The sequence below is a fragment of the Bombina bombina genome, chromosome 8 (assembly GCF_027579735.1).
Source record: "Bombina bombina isolate aBomBom1 chromosome 8, aBomBom1.pri, whole genome shotgun sequence".
Lineage (NCBI taxonomy): Eukaryota > Metazoa > Chordata > Amphibia > Anura > Bombinatoridae > Bombina > Bombina bombina.
Window position 1 is genome coordinate 236,401,782 of NC_069506.1, and position 23,375 is coordinate 236,425,156.

At 37.9% G+C, this 23,375-nt stretch overlaps 1 protein-coding gene across 4 annotated transcripts in view; it reads right to left on the reverse strand.

Annotated features, from left to right (window-relative positions):
- SMG9 (SMG9 nonsense mediated mRNA decay factor) overlaps nucleotides 1-23,375 on the reverse strand; it is a 169,364-nt gene that overhangs the window by 130,314 nt on the left and 15,675 nt on the right. For 3 of the 4 annotated variants that reach the window (XM_053691213.1, XM_053691214.1, XM_053691212.1), the window contains exons 3-5: nucleotides 4,361-4,435; nucleotides 3,801-4,039; nucleotides 214-263 (exon numbers count right to left, since the gene is read on the reverse strand). In XM_053691213.1, the coding sequence (XP_053547188.1) occupies nucleotides 214-263; nucleotides 3,801-4,039; nucleotides 4,361-4,435 (364 nt within the window). The remainder of the gene's footprint in view (nucleotides 1-213; nucleotides 264-3,800; nucleotides 4,040-4,360; nucleotides 4,436-23,375) is intronic. The other variant, XM_053691215.1, reaches the window with a different exon arrangement.

Consider the following 23,375-nt stretch of genomic DNA (forward strand, 5'->3'; position numbering starts at 1 on the left):
GAATATCAAGAGATCAAAGAAAATTTGATTATAAAAGTACATTGGAAAGTTGTTAAAAATTGCATGCCCTATCTGAATCATGAAAGTTTAATTTTGACTAGACTGTCCCTTTAAAGAGCAATTAAACAGTTTTAAGGCAAACAAACTATATATACATTTACTACCCTTTCAAGAAGAGATAAGTCAATAAGTATAAAAACCTTTAGATCTCACCTGATTGCTGCCCTTGCAGATCAGAATTAGAGAACCCTGTTCTGTCATTCCTATTTTAAAGAAAAATTATCACTATATGGTGAAGTTTCAATAGGGTTGTCTCTACACAATATTCTATTTTTAAGCAGGAATAATGATGCATTTATAACATTTTTAATAATTATAAAAAAGATAGTGTTTAAAACAGTTTTAAAGGCAATGCAAAAGTGTTTTCCCAGATCATTGTGGGGAACATAAATTGTGAGCATTACAAAAGGTTCCGTTTTTCTTCACTAAATGTAAAACGGTACATCAGAAATGCGTAAATTTACTAAACTGTAAAGTAAGAACTACTTGAAAATAGATGATGTTAATAATCAGTGGAATGATCTAGGCTACAATTTAACCTTTAAAAGTAAAGAAGTAGGTTTATTGAATTCTCTGTCCCATCTCATACATTATTAAATTCCTTTACTGTAATTCACCATTTTACAAATCCCTTATTACTGTAAAAGTCTTCCTTTAATATAAGTTTAGAAATTAGATAGTCACTACAAATACAGTATAGAATATATAGTTTATAAATCGATGTTTAACTTGCTGGGAGGTTACTGTGCTGAATTTTATTTTACCATCACTGTTTTTATTTACAGGGTATTTAAAATGGACTGTGATTTAGACATGGGCATTTAGATACTTGGTTAGCATTCAAATGCAGAAGGCGGCGAACGCATGTGATTCCTTATTGTGAAAGTGCAACACACTAAGGGGTAGCTTATGAGTGGAATGCTATCAGGTTTATCGCGGCTGTTTGCCTGCGTCGGAATGGGTGCGTATTACAAGTTGAAAGTAAATGAGAATGCATGAGTGCAATCACGATTTACGCTCGTCGGGTTATCGCGTCTTCAGAGCTCTGGTTAAGAGTTATGGAAGACAAAAAAAAATTACATTTAAAAGTATATTTAGAGTAAAAAATAACTGATAATAATATTAAACAAAAAAGTTATAAGGGCTCAAAGATATGAGGTCTCAGGTGTTAGAGATACATACACGTCTAAATATGTATGTATTATATGGGTATATGTATTTACAAACACATTACATATATATATATATATATATATATATATATATATATATATATATACACATATACACACACATAAATACATATGTATATATATATATATATATATATATATATATATATATATATATATATATATATATACACACACACACACACACACAGTGTAGCCCTCTGCAGTCAAGTGAAAGATGAAAACATGTAAAATTCTATTTATGCAATATTTTTAACAAAGTGTTTAAGTATGTATTTACTGTAAATATTTCAGAATTCCAATGCTCTTCACATAGGGGAATATATAAAGATATATATAAATATTTTAGCAAAAAAAACATCAGATATATAGAAATATGTATTTATAGATAAAAAGAACAGTCTTCTATTTCAAGAACATTGGAATGTGAAATATTAATATTTCATGTCGGGTTAGCACACCTGAGAAAATGTGATCAGGTCGGCTTTTTGCGTGCATCGGGTTAGCCCTCGTGTGAAATTTTTTACTTTTAACATGCACTCAAAAAGCTTAAAGTGCAGTTAATGCACGAGCGGGAGCGATAAATTGCACGCCACTCGTTATAAAAATATAGATCTTAGTGTGTTGCACTTTCACAAGAGGAAAATAGACTCCAAAAAGAGCTGAAGGCTGCGAGTGGCCGCCTTCTTCTCAATTCAGATTCTAACGAAGCATCCGGATAACCATGCCTACTGTGAAGTATATAAAAAGATGAACACATATGCTTTCGATGACTCTCATATCATAGTTTTGCCAAATAGATTTGCTTACAGCTAAAAGTCATTCTTTTAATCATTACCTATAACCTTGCAAATATATTTTTTAGGATGGTTTTTAGAAATAGTTGACTTTTTTATGTTATATTAAACATTAGGAATACAGGCTTAATTCATTTATCTTTCTTCTGATAAGTAATAATATTAACATATACTGTGAAGTAAAATATCATAATTAGCAAATACAAAAAAAAAAGTTCAAAAACGTATTCTATCTATATGCTTATCATACCCCATGCACCCTCGTTCAAACACTGTGCCTGCTCCAGCCTGTATCATGTCAGTGATGACTCGGTACAAATCAAACCATGCACTGCTCACTCTGAGCTGGTGTGGCATTTAAATGCTGGTGTGTAGGACACATACAGCATATGCGCTTATGCTTTTGAAACATTGACAGCTTTCACTAAAAGCCTTTTGCCAATACAGGTATACTGCAAAAATTATTTTATTTAAAATTGAAATGCATTCATTCACGTCACTTTTGACCATTATATTGCTTTAAAAAAAAAAAAAAAAAAAAGAAAACAACAACAATTAAGGGAGAGTCTGGAGTAGACTTTTTTCATTGTTTAAAAAGAAATAATCCCTTTATTACCCATTCCCCAGTTTTTCATAACCAACACGGTTATATTAAAGGGACAGTCAAGTCCAAAAAAACCTTCATGATTTAAATAGGGCATGCCATTTTAAACAACTTCCCAATTTACTTTTATCACCAATTTTGCTTTGTTCTCTTGGTATTCTTAGTTGAAAGCTAAAACTAGGAGGTTCATATGCTAATTTCTTAGACCTTGAAGACTGCCTCTAATCTGAATACATTTTGACAACTAGAGGGCATTAGTTCACATGTTTCATATAGATAACATTGAGCTCATGCACGTAAAGTGACCTAGGACTGAGCACTGATTGGCTAAACTGCATGTCTGTCAAAAGAACTGAAATAAGGGGCAGTTAGCAGAAACTTAGATACAAGATAATTACAGAGGTAAAAAGTATATTAATATAACTGTGTTGGTTGTGCAAAACTGGGGAATGGGTAATAAAGATATTATCTTTCTTTTTAAACAACAAAAATTCTGGTGTTGACTGTCCCTTTAATATACTTTTTTACCTTTTATCTAAGCCTCTGAAGACTGCCCCCTTATTTCAGTTCTTTTGACAGACTTGTATTTTAGCCAATCAGTAACTCCATGGGCGTGAGGACAATGTTATCTATATGGCACACATGAACTAGCACTGTCTAGCTGTAAAAACTGTCAAAATGCACTGAGATAAGAGGTAGTCTTCAAAGAGTTAGAAATTAGCATGAGCCTATATAGTTTTAGCTTTCAACAAAGAATAACAAGAGAACAAAGCAAATGTAATTAAAAAAAGTAAATTGGAATGTTGTTGAAAATTGCATGCCCTATCTGAATTATGAAAGTTTTAAGCCCTTTAAGCTTAACAAATTCTATCATGCACATTAATGAAAGACATCTCCCTCAAGTAAAAGTACAAAAAAATACAGTCATAATTAGACAAGAGCAGCACAAATGAACTGAACATGTCACGTTGAAAACCAAAGAATATTTGTAAATTTTGGGATTGATTTCTCAAAGACCAATTTATTTGAATGTGATGCCAAGCACTGCATAGGCATTTTAACAGCTACCACAACTATGAAACTCACTTAGCAGCAATGCCTATGCAAAACTTTGAATTACAACTTTATAAACCTCTGAAATGTCACCTGTAGGACTTACGATCCACAGTGCCCCCACCACTTGCTGCTGCACCCATGCCTCTGTTCTGGATTTGATACACTGGTTGAGTTGGTCTCTGTCCTTCCTTCTCCACCTTTACTGCAGCAGCAGAGGCTTGGACAGTTGATCCCTCTGCAGGGGAGGCAGGTTTACCCTCTTCTCTAGCCTTCATCAGGACAATTGGTTTTTCCATAGGAGCAGGATTTGAGACAGGGGCTGTTTTTGCCTTAATACGAACAAAACATCATTAAAGCGTAAAATTATAATTGTTTTATGGATCACAGTTAAGTTCACAAAATAAAGGGAAAATAAATACAGAATCTAGCCTTTAAAAAATATTGTTTTTATAAATTATGTTCCAAATGTTTTATATAATTGAGAAATGGATAAAATACATGGCCAACATCTGTACCAACAAGTTACTGACTAGTCTGAAGATCTATAATTCCAAGTGTGACCTTAGTGACGAAGACAGGAAAGCATCCAGATAAAGGACAGAGGTAATGCCTGGGTGTTTGTGGGATACATTATGTTTCAACACACCTACCCTATCAGAATTCGGCTTGGCCAGAATGATTGGTGTTTTCTGCATTGTGTAGCCACAGTTATCATCATTCCCCTCCTGATATGTGGAAAAATGAAAAGAAGCAGTTACTAATTTCAGGCATTTTATTATCTCTAGAAAAAAAATAACAGAACAGGTTAAAGGGACAGTAAACACCAACATGTTTCTTATTTAAAAAGATAGATAATCCTTTTATTAACCATTCCCCATTTTTGCACAGTTATATTAATATACATTTACCTCTGTGGTTACCTTGTATCTAAGCCTCTGCAGACAGCCTCCTTATCTAAGTGCCTTTGACAGACATGCAGTGTAGTCAATCAGTGAAGACTCCTAAATAACTTCACGGGAGTGAGCACAATGTTATCTATATGACACAAATGAACTAACACTGTCTAACTGTGAAAAACTTTCAAAATGCTCTGAGCTAAGAGGCGGTTTTCAACGGTTTCGAAAATACGTTTGAGTCTAGCTAGGTTTAGCGTTTCAAAAATACCACCAGGGGAACAAAGCAAATTTGATGATAAAAGTAAATTGGAAAGTTGTTTAAAATTGCATACCCTATCTGAATCATAAAAGTTTATTTTTGACTTTACTGTCCCTTTAAGATAGAAATAACTGCTCTTAAAACCACACATTGTCTTATTTTAAAAAATATAGATAAATGTTACTGGATATCCATAGGGATGCAAAAAAAAAAATAGAATAGAGAAAAATAGGAACTGAAGTTACTGGGTCCTCACTTTTCCTTCTCACCCAGTTCAAAGATATACCTAGCAATAGCAGCAGGTGGGGAAATAGGAAGTAATTCACACAAAAAAAAGAAATTAGCACATGCAGAAATATGAATATGTAACTGTGTTGGTATCCATGAGCTATGACACGCTACTATTTTATACGAACATCACATTTGCACGTAATTAGTCCATCAAAATAAACCACTAGTCAAAACAAAACAATCTAAAAAATTCTTACATAACTTACACAGTTCAGTGGTACCACCAGCCAAGCCGTTAAACTCAAGAGGATTTCCTATATATATATATATATATATCTCTCTTTTGTTGTGGCCAATTAGAGATAGATATAAATAAACTTCTACATTGATCAAAAAACCAAGTGTACATTGTAGTACATTCAGGGTTTTGAAGCCTGGAGTATTCTTAGAGTTTACTAGTATTTTTCTTAAATTACAAGACAATTAGGCAACATAAATGCCTGTAAATTATTTTTCATTAACATTATATTGCCCTCCCTGCTTTTGAGAGATAGAAAATTAAACTCAGCTGAAGTGGTATCACAATGGATCCAAACTGGTGTGACTGATCTGACTCTTTTCTAGATTCTTTAACTGAACATCAAATCTGGGGCTTAAGTGATTGTAAACTCTAGAAAACTGTTTTACATATCAGGTTAATTGGATCTTAGTAGAAGCTTTGAAACAAAATGTATATTAATAAAAAAAAAACTTACATCATTGTCCTATCTTTTATTCACACCCCAGTCACAACTCCATAAATACAGTACAGCCCGTTTGTGAAAATTTCACTTCAACCATGCATGTGTGAGATCTGATGCTTTAGTGTAGTAGCAGTGCTAGAGCACACTGCTATAAACATACATAGTAAAGGTGATGCAGATCCAATTGGCTGTAGAGCCCACTTACAAAAAGAGAGGCATCCTGGGGTGTTTAAAAGATAGGGCAATGAAGTACATTTTCTTTCTAATGACACGGTGAGTCCACGGATCATCAGTAATTACTATTGGGAATATCACTCCTGGTCAGCAGGAGGCGGCAAAGAGCACCACAGCAAAGCTGTTAATTATCACCTCCCTTCCCTCAAACCCCAGTTATTTTCTTTGCCTGCGTTGCAAGGAGGTGGTAAAGTTTAGGTGTCTGAAAGAAAATTCTTCAATCAAGAGTTTATTATCTTAAAGCAGAGCAGGTTTGCTCTGATCTTTTCTAGGGTCTAGCCGTAGTCCACGTCAGTTTCTTCAGTAGAGCAGTGGTGGCTTTTAAGCAATTGTGAATTTGTGGGGTATAATCCCCACTGCGCCTCTCAAACAGGTGTTGCTGCCCTAACTTGAAAGCCTGAAAAAGATTATTCAGTCTTTCCTTTTTTCCACAGGTCCATGTGAGGGAGGAAGCCCTCTCAAAACAAATGAGCTGTCCTGCTGCCGGGCAGATCTATATTAAGGTAAGTGCCAAATTAAATTCTTTGAAGAAGAAAGGAAATATTGGCACTTTAACAGTTAGTTCTGTTTGGGACATTAACTTCATTTGATCCTATTATGGGTTAATGGGATAATGTGTGGCAGTTTGTGCAGGCACTGGAGACGAGAGGAACGTTTATTAACCCCTTAATGACCGAGGACATGCAGGGTACGTCCTCAAAAAAAAGGCAGTTAACGCCTGAGGACGTACCCTGCACGTCCTCGGTGTGGAAAGCAGCTGGAAGCGATCCTGCTCGCTTCCAGCTGCTTTCCAGTTATTGCAGTGATGCCTCAATATGGAGGCATCCTGCAATAACCATGTATGGCCATCCGATGCAGAGAGAGCCACTCTGTGGCCCTCTCTGCACCGGAGATCGGTGGCTTCCTTCGTTGGTGGGTGGGAGCAGGACCGGGAGGCGGGTGGCGGCCATCGATGGCCCTGGAAATGTACAGGGGGGGCGGGATCCTGGGCGGGGATGACCGGGGGCGCGCACGGGCGCGCGCACGATAGGGAGGGGGCGGGCGCGTGCACGGGGAGCGGGTGGGAACGCTGCACTACAGAAAATATGCACTATAGGATCAGGTTTATAAAATGTAATAAAAATAAAAACAACAAAGCTAAATCAGGGGGTGTTGGGTTGGTATGTGGGAGGGAAGCTACACTACAGAAAATAAACTGCGAAAAAAAAAACCAAAATCATTTTTTTCTGCAAACTGGGTACTGGCAGATAGCTGCCAGTACCCAAGATGGCCCCCAAAAAGTCAGAGGGGGGCGGTTAGAGAGGTGTTTGGGGGGGATCAGGGAGGTTGGGGACTAAGGGGGATCCTACACAGCAGCATATGTAAATATGCTGTAATTTTTTTAAAAAAAAAACAAAGATTCCCTTTATTTTTGTACTGGCAGACTTTCTGCCAGTACTTAAGATGGCGGGGACAATTGTGGGGTGGGGGAGGGAAGGGAGCTGTTTGGGAGGGATCAGGGTGTGTGATGTGTCAGATGGGAGGCTGATCTCTACACTAAAGCTAAAATTAACCCTGCAAGCTCCCTACAAGCTACCTAATTAACCCCTTGACTGCTAGACATAATACACGTGTGATGCGCTGCGGCATTTAGCGGCCTTCTAATTACCAAAAAGCAATGCCAAAGACATATATGTCTGCTATTTCTGAACAAAGGGGATCCCAGAGAAGCATTTACAACCATTTGTGACATAATTGCACAAGCTGTTTGTAAATAATTTCAGTGAGAAACCTAAAGTTTGTGAACAAAAATTGTGAAAAAGTGAACGATTTTTTTTATTTGATTGCATTTGGCGGTGAACTGGTGGCATGAAATATACCAAAATGGGCATAGATCAATACTTTGGGTTGTCTACTACACTACACTAAAGCTAAAATTAACCCTACAAACTCCCTACAAGCTCCCTAATTAACCCCTTCACTGCTGGGCATAATACACGTGTGTTGCACAGCGGCATTTAGCGACCTTCTAATTACCAAACAGCAACGCCAAAGCCATATATATCTGCTATTTCTGAACAAAGGGGATCCCAGAGAAGCATTTACAGCCATTTGTGCCATAATTGCACAAGCTGCTTGTAAATGATTTCAGTGAGAAACCTAAAATTGGGAAAAATTTAACGTTTTTTTTAATTTGATCGCATCTGGCGGTGAAATGGTGGCATGAAATATACCAAAATGGGCCTAGATCAATACTTTGGGTTGTCTACTACACTACACTAAAGCTAAAATTAACCCTAGAAGCTCCCTACATGCTCCCTAATTAACCCCTTCACTGCGGGGCATAATACACGTGTGGTGCGCAGTGGCATTTAGCGCCCTTCTAATTACCAAAAAGCAACAACAAAAGCCATACATGTCTGCTATTTCTGAACAAAGGGGACCCCAGAGAAGAATTTACAACCATTTATGCCATAATTGCACAAGTTGTTTGTAAATAATTTCAGTGAGAAACCTAAAGTTTGTGAACAAAATTGTGAAAAAGTGAACGATTTTTTTTATTTGATTGCATTTGGCGGTGAAATGGTGGCATGAAATATACCAAAATGGGCCTAGATCAATACTTTGGGGTGTCTTCTAAAAAAAAATATATACATGTCAAGGGATATTCAGGGATTCCTGAAAGATATCAGTGTTCAAATGTAACTAGCGCTAATTTTGAAAAAAAAGGGGTTTGGAAATAGCAAAGTGCTACTTGTATTTATGGCCCTATAACTTGCAAAAAAACCAAAGAACATGTAAACATTGGGTATTTCTTAACTCAGGACAAAATTTAGAAACTATTTAGCATGGTTGTTTTTTGGTGGTTGTAGATTTGTAACTGATTTTGGGGGGTCAAAGTTAGAAAAAGTGTGTTTTTTTTCCATTTTTTCCTCATATTATATAATTTTTTTATAGTTAATTATAAGATATGATGAAAATAATGGTATCTTTAGAAAGTCCACTTAATGGCGAGAAAAACGGTATATAATATGTGTGGGTACAGTAAATGAGTAAGAGGAGAATTACAGCTAAACACAAACACTGCAGAAATGTAAAAATAGCCTTGGTCCCAAACGGAAAGAAAATGGAAAAGTGCTGCGGTCATTAAGGGGTTAATAAGGCTCAGTTAGTGTTTTGTGTCCAGTGTGTTCCGGAAAGGGTGGATGGCATCGGGTGTGTTTTTTACTTAGTAATTCTCCCTGCGGCTTTGTCTTTGAAAAGGAAGTTAATGGCGGCAGTGAACTGTCAGTTTGGTACGCCCACGATGGGCAGTCTTTTTCTGAAGCGGCAAAGGTGGGTTTTTTCCACGCTTTTCCGGACCACTTCCTCTGCATATCGGATAGTAGAGTAATCGTTGTGGCTCTGCTCTTTCTGAAGACGATGAAAGAGATCATTTGATAGGCGGTTGGAGCAGCTGTGGATTGAGTCCGGCTCGCTAATTACTATTGAGTCCGGAATCCAGCAGGACAGGTAGGCACCTCAGCAGAGCTTGCTGAGATGTAGAGGCTGTCTGAGTTTTCTATAGAGCCGCTGCTTTGCTGTTAAGAAATTAAAAGTTAGTTTTAAATTTAAAGAAACAGCAACGTTTTTTTGCCAATAAATTTCAAAGTGGAATAAAAGTATTTTATTTTTTGTTTGATTATTTATTGGGTAAGGATGGACCAAGAAGCCCTGCAAAATGTTACTTGTAGTTTATCTTTTGATGCTAATGTGGAACCACCAATCCCTTTTTGTTCCTCATGCATTGAAAGAACATTGCATTACAGGGATAGACTTTTTTATCCTGAGCCATCATTATCTAAGGCGGATGTTATTCAGGAGTCTCCTGTTCAAGATATGCCGCAGCTTTCTCCTTAAGTGTCCCAAACCTTATCATCTACACATGCAGTGCCCTGCATTTCCTCTCACACTCCTGTTGGAGTTACCTTGCAAGACATTACTTCCCACATATCCTCTGCAGTAACTGATGCGCTGTCTGCCTTTCCCATGCTGCAGGGAAAGCTCAAGAGGAAATGTAAAAAATCAGTGAGTAAGGTTTCTAACACAGTTGTGGCTATTCCGAATGTTCCCTCCCAGAAGTCTGAGGAGGAAGATACTTCGGTAGCATCTGAGGGTGAAATCTCAGACCCAGACAGTGTAATTCCTTCTTCTGATGCTGGAGTTGTATCCTTCAGGTTTAAGCTAGAACACCCTCCGGTTTTTACTTAAAGGGACACTGTACCCAAATTTTTTCTTTTGTAATGCAGAAAGAGCATGCAATTTTAAGCAACTTTCTAATTTACTCCTATTATCAATTTTTCTTCGTTCTCTTGCTATCATTATTTGAAAAAGAAGGCATCTAACCTTTTTTTTGGTTTCAGTATTCTGGACAGCACTTTTTTATTAGTGGATGAATTTATCCATCAATCAGCAAGGATAACCCAGGTTGTTCACCAGAAATGGGCCGGCATCTAAACTTACATTCTTGCATTTCAAATAAAGATACCAAGAGAATGAAGAAAATTTGATAATAGGAGTAAATAAGAAAGTTGCTTAAAATTTCATGCTCAATCTGAATCACAAAAGAAAATTTTTGGGTACAGTATCCCTTTAACCCCTTAATGACAACTGACGTACCAGGTACGTCCTGCAAAAACTGACAGTTAGTGACAATGGACGTACCTGGTACGTCAGTTGTCTAAGAGAGTGCTGGAAGCGATCGCAATCGCTTCCAGCAGCTCTCAGGGTATTGCAGTGATGCCTCGATATTGAGGTATCCTGCAATACCCTTTAAAAAGCATCCGATGCAGAGAGAGCCACTCTGTGGCCCTCTCTGCACCGGTAGCGATGGTGCCGTTCGTTGGTGGGTGGGAGCTTACAAGGGAGGCGGGTGGGCAGCCCATCGCTCCCCGGCATCCGGTTCCTGCAAGTGCTTTGTGCACGCCGGATGCTGGGAGCATGCGGAGGGGGGCCTGCGGGGGCGCGCGCGCGTGCATGCGCAGCAACCACTGCCACCAATGATTAGAGAAGAGAGAGGGGGGCAGAAAACGTTTTTTTTTTTTTTTAAATAATAGGATCTGCTAGGATAGGGGGATGGGGTTATTGGGGGGGGGGGCAGCTACACTACAGAAAACGCTGTATATAAGAAAAGAAAAAAACACCTTTCTTTTTTGGGGAAAACTGGGTACTGGCTGCCAGTACCCAAGATGGTGACAAATAGGTAGGTTGGGAGGGTTAGAGAGATGTTTGGGGGGGGGGGGGGGATCAGGGAGGGGTCCATCACAGAAAAAAAAAAAAAAAAAAAAAAAAAAAAAAACAACACCTTTCATTTTAGTACTGGCAGCCTTTCTCCCAGTACTTAAGATGGCGGGGACAATTGTGGGGTGGGGGAGGGAAGAGAGCTGTTTGGGAGGGATCAGGGGGTGGGATGTGTCAGGTGGGAGGCTGATCTCTACACTAAAGCTAAAATTAACCCTGCAAGCTCTCTACAAGCTATCTAATTAACCCCTTAACTGCTGGGCATAATACAAGTGTGGTGCGCAGCAGCATTTAGTGGCCTCCTAATTGCCAAAAAGCAACGCCAAAGCCATATATGTCTGCTATTTCTGAACAAAGGAGATCCCAGAGAAGCATTTACAACCATTTGTGACATAATTGCACAAGCTGTTTGTAAATAATTTCAGTGAGAAACCTAAAATTGTGAAAAATTTAACTTTTTTTTTTTATTTGCTCGCATTTGGCGGTGAAATGGTGGCATAAAATGTACCAAAATGGGCCTAGATCAATACTTTGGGTTGTCTACTACACTACACTAAAGCTAAAATTAACCCTTCAAGGTCTCTACAAGCTCCCTAATTATCCCTTCACTGCTGGGCATAATACACGTGTGGTGCACAGCGGCATTTAGTGGCCTTCTAATTACCAAAAAGCAATGCCAAAACCATATATGTCTGCTATTTCTGAACAAAGAGGATCCCAGAGAAGCATTTACAACCATTTGTGCCATAATTGCATAAGCTGTTTGTAAATAATTTCAGTGGGAAACCTAAAATTGTGAAAAATTTAACTTTTTTTTTTATTTGCTCGCATTTGGCGGTGAAATGGTGGCATAAAATGTACCAAAATGGGCCTAGATCAATACTTTGGGTTGTCTACTACACTACACTAAAGCTAAAATTAACCCTTCAAGGTCTCTACAAGCTCCCTAATTAACCCCTTCACTGCTGGGCATAATACACGTGTGGTGCACAGCGGCATTTAGTGGCCTTCTAATTACCAAAAAGCAATGCCAAAACCATATATGTCTGCTATTTCTGAACAAAGAGGATCCCAGAGAAGCATTTACAACCATTTGTGCCATAATTGCATAAGCTGTTTGTAAATAATTTCAGTGGGAAACCTAAAGTTTGTGACAAAATTTGTGAAAAAGTGAACGATTTTTTTTTATTTGCTCACATTTGGCAGTGAAATGGTGGCATGAAACATACCAAAATGGGAATAAATCAATACTTTGGGTTGTCTTCTAAAAAAATATATATACATGTCAAGGGATATTCAGAGATTCCGGACAGATATCAGTGTTCCAATGTAACTAGCGCTAATTTTGAAAAAAAGTGGTTTGGAAATAGCAAAGTGCTACTTGTATTTATTGCCCTATAACTTGCAAAAAAAAGCAAAGATCAAGTAAACATTGGGTATTTCTAAACTCAGGACAAAATTTAGAAACTATTTAGCATGGGTGTTTTTTGGTGGTCGTAGATGTGTAACAGATTTTGGGGGTCAAAGTTAGAAAAAGTGTGTTTTTTCCATTTTTTCCTCATATTTTATAATTGTTTTTATAGTAAATTATAAGATATGATGAAAATAATGGTATCTTTAGAAAGTCCATTTAATGGCGAGAAAAACGGTATATAATATGTGTGGGTACAGTAAATGAGTAAGAGGAAAATTACAGCTAACCCAAACACTGCAGAAATGTAAAAATAGCCATTGTCATTAAGGGTAAGAAAATTGAAAAATGGTCCGGTCATTAAGGGGTTAAGGAGGTTTTGGCCACCTTGGACGACTCCGAAACTACTGTCGTAGTCAATCCTAAGAAGTCTAATAAGCTTAAAAAATACTTTGAAGTACCTTTCGCGGTGGAGGTTTTTCCCTGTACCAGACAGGGCTACAGAGATTATTGTACGTGAAATGGTCCCCAAGGTGGAAGGGGCAATTTCCACCTTGGCATAGAGAACCACTATTCCCATAGAGGATAGTTGTTCCTTTAAGGATCCTATGGATAAGAAGTTGGAAGGGTTACTTAAAAGGATGTATGTACACCAGGGTTTACAATGGCAACCTGCGGTGTGTATTGCTACTTCCACCAGCGCGGCAGCTTACTGGTTTGATGCGTTGTCTGAATCTATTCAGACTGATACTCCTCTTGAAGAGATCCAGGACAAGATCAAGGCTCTTAAGTTGGCCAATTCCTTTATCACGGATGCTTCTCTACAAGTCATTAAATTGGGAGCAAAGATTTCTGGCTTTGCTGTTCTGGCCCGTAGAGCCTTATGGTTCAAGTCCTGGTCTGCGGATGTGTCATCTAAGTCTTAGCTTTTGGCAATTCCCTACAAGGGTAAGACCTTGTTTGGGCCGGGCTTTGCCGAAATCATATCAGATATTACGGGAGGAAAGGGACACTTTCTCCCTCAGGATTAGAGGAATAAACAGAAAGGACGTCAGAGTAATTTTCGTTCCTTTAGAAACTTTAAAGGTAAGCCTTCCCCCCACCTCTTCCAAACAGGAACAGTCCAAGTCTTCCTGGAAGCCCAATCAGTCTTGGAACAAGGGGAAGCAATCTAAGAAGCCTGTTAGTGACTCAAAGTCAGCATGAAGGGTCTGCCCCCGATCCGGGAGCGGATCTTGTTGGGGGCAGACCTTCTCTACTTGCTCAAGCCTGGGTTCAGGGTGTTCCAGATCCCTGGGCAGTGGACATCATGTCCCAGGGATACAAACTAGAGTTCAAGGCTTTTCCTCCAAGGGGCAGGTTCCTCCTCTCAAGATTATCTGTAGACCAGATAAAAAGAGAGGCATTCTTACATTGTGTCCGGGATCTATCTGACCTGGGAGTGATAGTTCCTGTTACAATGCAGGAACAGAGTCTGAGATTTTACTCCAATGTGTTTATGGTTCCCAAAAAAGAGGGAACCTTCAGACCAATTTTAGACCTCAAGAGTCTAAACAAGTTTCTCAGAGTACCATCCTTCAAGATGGAAACGATTTGTTCCATACTTCCCTTGGTTCAAGAGGGTCAATTCATGACAACAGTAGATTTAAAGGATGCATTCCCATTCACAGGGACCATCACAAGTTTCTAAAGTTTGCGCTTTTTAGACAAACACTTTCAGTTTGTGGCCCTTTCATTCCACAACTCCCAGGATTTTCTCAAAGGTTCTGGGAGCGCTGTTAGCGGTGCTTCGGTTGCGGGGTATTGCACTGGCCCCTTATCTGTACGACATTCTGGATCAGGCGCCATCTTTTCAACAAGCAAGCTCCCACACAGAGATGTTATCTTTTCTGCGCTCTTACGGATGGAAGGCGAATTTGGGAAAGAGTTCCTTAATTCCAGCTACAAGGGTGGTGTTCTTGGGAACCATAACAGATTCTCTATCAATGAAGATTTTTCTAACAGGAGTCAGAAAAACAAAGATTCTTAACTCTTGTCTTGCCCTTCAGTCCTCTCTTCGACCGTCAGTGGCCCAATGTATGGAGGTAATTGGTCTGATGGTGTCTGCCATGGACATCATACCGTTTGCTCGGTTCCATCTCAGACCTCTGCAGCTGTGCATTCTCAGTCAATGGAACAGGGATTATGCGGATCTATCTCCGCGATTAGAACTGGATCAGGCGACAAGAAATTCTCTTCCATGGTGGCCTACCTGGGCAATTGTGATCACGGATGCCAGCCTGATGGGATGGGGAGCAGTCTAGGGCTCGCTAAAGGCACAGGGTCTATGGACTCGGGAGGAATCAAGTCTCCCCATAAACATCCTAGAGCTGATGGCAATCTTCAATGCTCTTCTGGCTTGGCCTCAGTTAGCTTTAGCCCGGTTTATCAGGTTCCAGTCGGACAACATAACTTCAGTGGCTTACGTTAACCATCAGGGAGGAACTTTGAGTTCCTTGGCCATTACAGAGGTAGCCAACATTATTCAGTGGGCGGAGACCCACAACTGCTGTCTGTCTGCGATCCACATTCCAGGAGTGTACAATTGGGAAGCGGATTTTCTGAGCAGACAGACTTTTCACCCAGGGGAGTAAGAACTTCATCCGGAGGTATTTTCCAGCTTGATCCTCAAGTGGGGACAGCCGGAGCTGGATCTCATGGCATCTCGTCAGAATGCCAAGATCTCGTGGTACGGGTCAAGGGATCCTCAGGCTGTACTGATAGATGCTCTGGCGGTCCCTTGGAATTTCAGTCTAGCATACTTGTTTCCTCCGTTCGCTCTCCTTCCACGGGTCATTGCTCAAATCAAACAGGAGAGGGTGTCAGTGATCCTCATAGCTCAGGGGTGGCCTCGCAGGATCTGGTATGCAGACCTAGTGAAGGTGTTATCTCTTCCACCTTGGAGACTTCCACTGAGAAAGGACCTTCTACTTCAAGGGCCCTTCCTTCATCCAAATCTCGTTTCTCTGAAGCTGACTGCTTGGAGATTGAACGCTTAATTTAATCTAAGCGTGGTTTTTCTGAGTCGGTTATTGAGACCATGATTCAGGCTCGTAAGCCTGTTAAAAGAAAGATGTACTATAAGATATGGCGTAAATATCTGTATTGGTGTGAATCCAGAGGCTACTCTTGGAGCAGAGTTTGGATTCCTAGGATTTTGTCTTTCTCCAGGAGGATCTGGAGAAGGGGTTATCTGCGCGGTACCTTGAAGGGTCAAATTCCTGCCTTAACCATATTGTTGCACAAACGTCTGGAGGATGTGCCAGATGTCCAAGCTTTTTGTCAGGCCCTGGTTAGAATCCGGCCTGTGTTCAAGCATGTTACTCCTCCCTGGAGTCTTAACCTTCTTCTTAGAGTTCTTCAGCAGGCTCCGTTTGTGCCTATGCATTCCTTAGATATTAAGATGTTATCTTGGAAAGTTTTGCTTCTGGTTGCAATTCCTTCTGCTCAAAGAGTTTCAGAATTCTCTGCGTTGCAGTGCGAATCCCCTTACCTTATATTTCATTCCGATAAGGTGGTTCTGCGAACTGAGTTAGGTTTCCTTCCTAAAGTGGTTTTGGATAGGAATATTAACCAAGAAATCGTTGTTCCTTCTCTGTGTCCTAACCCATCTTTTCATAAGGAGCATTTGTTGCACAACCTAGATGTGGTACGTGCGTTGAAGTACTATTTGAAGTCGACTAAGGAATTTTGCCAGTCCTCTTCCTAGTTTGTCGTTTTCTCTGGGAAACGCAAAGGTCAGAAAGCTACGACTACGTCTCTTTCTCTGTGGCTGAGGAGTATAATCCATTTGGCCTATGAAACTGCAAGACAACAGCCCCCTGAGAGAATCACGGCTCATTCCACGAGTTCTGTTTCCTCTTCCTGGGCCTTCAAAAACGAAGCTTCTGTGGAACAGATTTGCAAGGCTGCAACTTGGTCCTCTCTACACACTTTTTCAAAATTCTATAAAATTTCACACTTTTCCCTCGGGAGAAATGTTCTTCAAGCAGTGGTGCCTTCTGTTTAGGTTCCCTGTCTTGGCCCTCCCTTATCATATGTGTTCTCTAGCTTAGGTATTGATTCCCAATAGTAATCACTGATGATCCGTGGATCCGTCAAACAAAATTTATGCTTACCTGATAACTGTATTTAATTTCTTGACACAGGGAGACAGTCTTTTTGTTATGTAAACCTCAGGCACCTCTGCACCTTGTGGGGAGGGTGTTGAACTCCTTTCAACCCTCGTGCATTTTTAAACTTAGCATTAGAATTTAGATCTTTATATTTACCTAATGCAAACGGATTCTATATAATGAATTCAGAGTAATCCAGAATACCATATACTAGCATAATCTCATCTAAAACAAGTTGACACTTTGAGTATCTGTTTGAGATACAGGGTATTGATTTATTTATATGTATACCAGTAGCAGTGAACAGTGCAAACTGTGAACTGGGCACACAAACATCAGAATTATAGCAAGCAATCATGGTGGGAACTGCATAATAATTTGAGATCTAACAGATGACGAACTGTATATGCACACTACTAGTGATTAACTCACTGTGGCAACTCTTAAAGACGGCCAAAAGAAAATTGCATTAATCATCTATATCTATATGTTGGTTACGTTGTAATACTAACTATTGTTGCAGTAGAGATTAATTCTCAAGCCAAGTACCGGTATTAAAGTTTATATACATAGCTGAGATTATATGACTATAAATCAAACTTTGAGTTAACAAAATCTTTGCTAAACAGATCTCGACAATGCTTATAATGAATAAGTAATATTATGGGATTACTAAGTAATATGCTATTTTGAGTGTTGGCTATCTTTAAATTAAGATCATACAATATTTTCAGGACCAACTGAGTATGATAGGAATTAACTTACAACAAGAGCAGCTGACAAGAGACATCAGCTGCACTATATTTATTGATAGATATATCTGAGTAGCTATCTTTGTGGTTTTAAGGGGGAAATCATTATATATCCAGTACCTACTCAACTAGAGATAACTAAAAAGATCTTTTGCTTATATTAGCCACTTGGAATAAACTGTGAACCAGTTACAACAAATTATTAGTGGGAAGATCTATAACCCCTATGTTTGTGTATAGACATTATATTCCTTGTACTCACTTAACTAGAGATAAATCAACTGATCTTTTGCTCATATTAGCAATTTTGAATAAACTGTCCATAATCCCAATTGTTTGTGCACAAACATACAATATTTTCAGGACCAACTCAGAACTATAGGAATAAACCTGCAACATGAGCAGTTGACAAGAGGCAATTCAATTGCAGTATGGTACACTGAATCTATAAGAAAAAAAACCCAATAATACATACTCCCTCAGGTTAAAGGAACATTTCAGTATTAATAGTTGATTACAGTCCAGAATAATAAACACTGATTATTAACCCCCTGATTCACAAGTGGTCAAACCTTGCTATGAATAGCCAATTTATGTAGCGTTAATTGACACACTAATAGTGTCTTTTTTAGACAAGACTTTGACAAGTTCGAATAGAATTTACTTAGACCACAATAACAGGTCTAAGACTATTGAACATATTGAACTACATTAAAGTTTAAATTGATCAGTTACTGACACAATATAATCATGTTACTTATATAACTATAAAAACGTGATTAACCGTTTTAGTTACAAGAACGTATATAGTCCAAGTTCTAAGTAAATTGTGGGAATCCAACTAATTTCTATTTAACCAGATATTGTTGTTACCCCTTTGGAATCTCTAAGAACTATGAGAATTGTATAACATTATATTAACAACTTATACTACATTTTATGATACGATCAATTATAACGATCTGTGGATATAATTAACTCTCTATATTATTAGATAAACCAGACGATTTATTTAAATCACAAGTAGGTATATAAGCTGATGGAAACCTGTTCAAAATTGGAGTACTAAAACTATCTCTTGTATAATAAGACAACGAGATTAACCCTTCAAATTTTAAGAAGGTATGAAGTTAAAATTGAGATCTGTACTATTCCAGTATGAGTTTATATCATAAACCAATGTTAACACAGCAGGTATAAAGCTACAAATATTATATCCATCAATACACACACATACATATATACATATATATATATATATATATATATATATATATATATATATATATATATATATATATATATATATATATATATATATATACACACACTCTTATAAATACGATCTCTCTTGTGTAATTTATACCCACCACACAGGCTAATCCACAAATACGATTAAATTCTTTATCTGCCAATAGGCTATTTTATTTTATGATCCATTCTGTATCATTTATAGTATATCTGGATGTACCTATATCCATACCAATTGAGTTGATTATTATGGTATGAGACAGAATTGTCCCAATACAATCCAGTGTCTTTCATAACAATTGTGACTATTGACACTGATCAGTCTCTATATATACACAACATTATCTATACATATACCCTATTCCATATTATAGCATTTTTGTGCCTAATTGGATTATCTTGTCATCCACCCGATTGTGAAACAATTCTAGCCTGTTAGACCAACTGTCTTTATCTCAAACCTCTGGATAATCTGAATTTTTATAGGTCTAAAATGATAATGTGTTTTTAAATTTCATGTTGTTTGGTTTGTGTTCTGTGATTTTAATATAGACCAATAAATGTTAAATTTTAAACATATCACCTTATCACATCTCCAGATAATGATGTTATACCTATTATAGCATAAGAGGGAGTGTGAAGTGCTATTCAGATGCATCTTTTTGCCAAATTTCTTTTTCTGACAAACCTACACCTCTGCACCTTGTGTTACTTCCTTTCTCTCCTTTTCCTTTGGTCGAATGACTGGGGTTTGAGGGAAGGGAGGTGATACTTAACAGCTTTGCTGTGGTGCTCTTTGCCTCCTTCTGCTGGCCAGGAGTGATATTCCCAATAGTAATTACTGATGATCCGTGGACTCACCGTGTCAATAAATAAATAAAATTAGGTAAGCATAAATTTCATTTTTTTCTATACAAATGTGTTTCAAGCTTCTAACAAGATACAATTAAGCCCTGAAACGTATACTTTACTAATAAGAAAATAATTTTTTTGTTGTTTACAATAACTTTTTTTTTTAAGACTGCCTGTGAGATTAACAACACTTTTCCCAGTTCTGTGGTCATCATAATCTCAAATTCACCAATAAAATCATGCTTCATCATTACTGTGAGGAACCACACAATCAATTGAGCACGGTGTGATCAGAACTGCTGTTTATGTTTCTCTGCATTTTGGATGCTTTTCAGAGAACATATGCACCATAGAACAAGCTCTGCAGTATGGCAAAAAGACAAAGTAAAGTATTTCATTTTCAACTATGCATAATTAAAGATTTTGGGCTAGATTACAACTGGAGCGCTAATTTATCGAGTGCCCGCAATTGGCGCTCAGAAAATTAACAATTTTTAAAAGTGCCCCAAATGCCCTTAAAATAGAGGGTATTATAGTTTTTTAGTAAAAAAAAATGTAGCATTTTTTTTCATAAAAAACAACTTCACTGGGCAGTTTTAAGGGGTTAAAAGCGTGTTAGAAAAGATTCTGCACTGAAAAATGCCTTTACATTGCGGTCTATGGGCACTGTGTGTTCCCTGTAAATAAGCTGAGCTACTTAACCCCTTGTTACGTGAGGTTCTCATGCCACGTGTCACGGCATGAGACTAAGGCTCCCATTAGAGCCTATGGAAGCACGCTCTCGTGAGTGCAATGCTTCTCAGCAATGCGTACGCCTGTCAACTTGTAATACCAGCGCACATTAGTGTTAGCTGGTATTACTCAGTGGAACGCTGATATCACTTTCACAAAAGTAATCTGGCCTTTTGTGGGGAATTCAAATTCAATTGTGTCTCTTTAATTACTGGTCTTCTTGAAGCCAAGTAGATATTTATTACTGCGGAAACAACTTATTTTGGATATTTTCCCAGAAAACTAATGAAAATTTGTTAGGAGCATAGATACTACAAATTATAAATTTTATGTTTTTTATCATTATGTGGAGTAAGATAAATCTGGCCTCCCTATCAATCTCTATTTTTATAATCTTATAGTCTAATTGTTTGTGCAGTAGTATTGCTACTCCACACTTTTTATTAGGACCATTAGTGGAGATTACCTCCCCAACCCATTTGATCTTAAGTTTAGCTGCTTCTATCTCCTTAAGATGTGTTTCTTGAAGACAGACCAGATCAGGCTGTAGCCCAGCTAAGGTTCTAACAATCAATTTACGTTTCATTGGTGAACTAATACCCCCCACGTTCCAGGAAAACATCCTAATTTCCGCTGTCATTTTTTAATAATACTGATAATTAACAATTTATCCTTTTAACGGGATAGGGAGAAGGAGGGAGGAGGGAAAAGATCCCAAAAAAAAAAAAGACAGATCCAGCAACAATTTGGATTTCTTATTCTAAACAAAACTTTGAGCATCTTAAACATCAAATATCGATATTTCGTCATTATCCCATTTTCTTTAAAAACTCAATTACCTCTGATGTTTCACTAAATATCTGCCTATTACCATTATCTTTTATTATAATTCTGGCCGGGTAGCTCAGCCAAGCATTGATGCCTTTATTTATTAGTTGCGTACAATACGGCGCCATGACTTTTCTCCTAGCTGAGGTCTCGCCAGAAAAATCCTGGAACAACAATATTTTGTTGCTCCCAATTATCAGCGGCTCTTTTTTCTTTTTATAAAGGTTAAGAATCTCAATTTTATCCTGGAATCTCAGGAGCTTGAGGATATATGTGAATATATTCAGTAAGAGGTCTTACTGTCTAGCTTAAGGGATTTGTCCCATTGAATGGTGAGTGTGTGTATATTTTTTTTTCCTTTCTCTTTTCCTTTCTTCTCCTCCTCTTCCCTCTTTTTTTTTTTCTTTTTTTCCCCCTTCCCCTCTTATCCCTCCAAATGTGTTAAAAGAATTAATAGTGTGTGTAATTACTTGAATTAGTGTTTAAATAATTAGGAAAAAAAAAAAAAAAAGTCCTAGCAAAACCACTTTACTTTACTAATTCCCACTAACCTATGTTTTATGTGTTCACAATCAGCGAAACAGTGAAAAAGAAAATGAAGTAGGAAGAAGACAGAAACAGCCAGTCAGCATCATCTGATGGCAGAAACACTTACACCTGAATAAGTAAATAAGTTGTTTCCGCTTATAGGGAACAACTTAATCCTATGCAGAGATTTTAATATGACATTAGACCCCTCAATAGACAGGTTTTCCCGTAAAAACATAGTCAGTAATAGACAAAGTGCTAAATATTTTCAGAGACTCTGCTATAAATTAAAATTAACAGACATTTGGCGAATTCAAAATCCTGACATTTCGGTATACACTTGTGAATCTAAAGGGCATAAGACATTTGATTTATTTTTGGTCTCTGAGTCGTTATCTATCTGGCAATAAAAGGCTATGATTAGGGAGATTCTGATATCGGATCATGCAATAATCTCATTAATATTCCCATCATTTAAAAAAGATAAGGTTCAGAAATCGGTATTTTGTTTCCCCCGGTATTTATGTTCTGACCCTAGGTTTCGGTTGTGGTTACAATCAAAATGGCAGGAGTATGGCTCCAATAACATGGAATATAGAAATAAAGTTGAAATTTTCTGGGAGGCCTCTAAGACGGTTCTAAGAGGTGAGATTATGGTTTATTTAAATATTCGCGGGAAAAAGATCAAATTACGGGAGGTTATTTTGGCCAAGAGAGTGAAGAATGCTTATATATTAGTCCAGAATGCTCCTTCACAGAATAATTGGGATGACTATTTTGCCATTAGAAAGGAGAGAGATCTCTTTCTTAAACAACAATCCTAAATAGAGGAGACTAGAATAAATAGGCATTATAAGGGGTTTCATGGTTGCTCTGCCAAACATTTGGCTAAGCTCACTAAAATCAGGAAGAAAAAAAATCTTATACCGGTTATTAAAGACAATAAGACTAGATATATGGAAACTGCGGATATTTGTAAGGTCTTTGCTTCTTACTATCAATACCTATATTCTCCAGTTAAAACCAATCCTGATATTCAAGAGGTATTTTGGTCTAAAGTTGATACGCCCAAGATCCAGATTGAAGATTTAACAATGTTAAATGATTATATAACTAGAGCAGAAATTAGTAAGGCCATTGATAAATTGAAATCTAACAAAGCTCCAGGCCCAGATGGATTACCCGCGGAATTTTACAAATGTCTTAAAGGGACAGTATACACTCATTTTCATATAACTGCATGTAATAGACACTACTATAAAGAATAAGATGCACAGATAGTGATATAAAAATCCAGTATAAAACTGTTTAAAAACTTACTTAGAAGCTGTCAGTTTGGCTCTGTTGAAAAGGTAGCTGGAAAGCCCACTGCGAGTGGCAAATAAGACACTCCCCCCCCCTTCTTTTGCATATGAAAAGACCCTTTACACAAACAGCAGCAAGCTGGAGAAGGTAGCTGACAGTATTCACATAAAACTTTGGGGCTTGGTTAGGAGTCTGAAAATCAGAGCAATGTTATTTAAAAATAAGCAAAA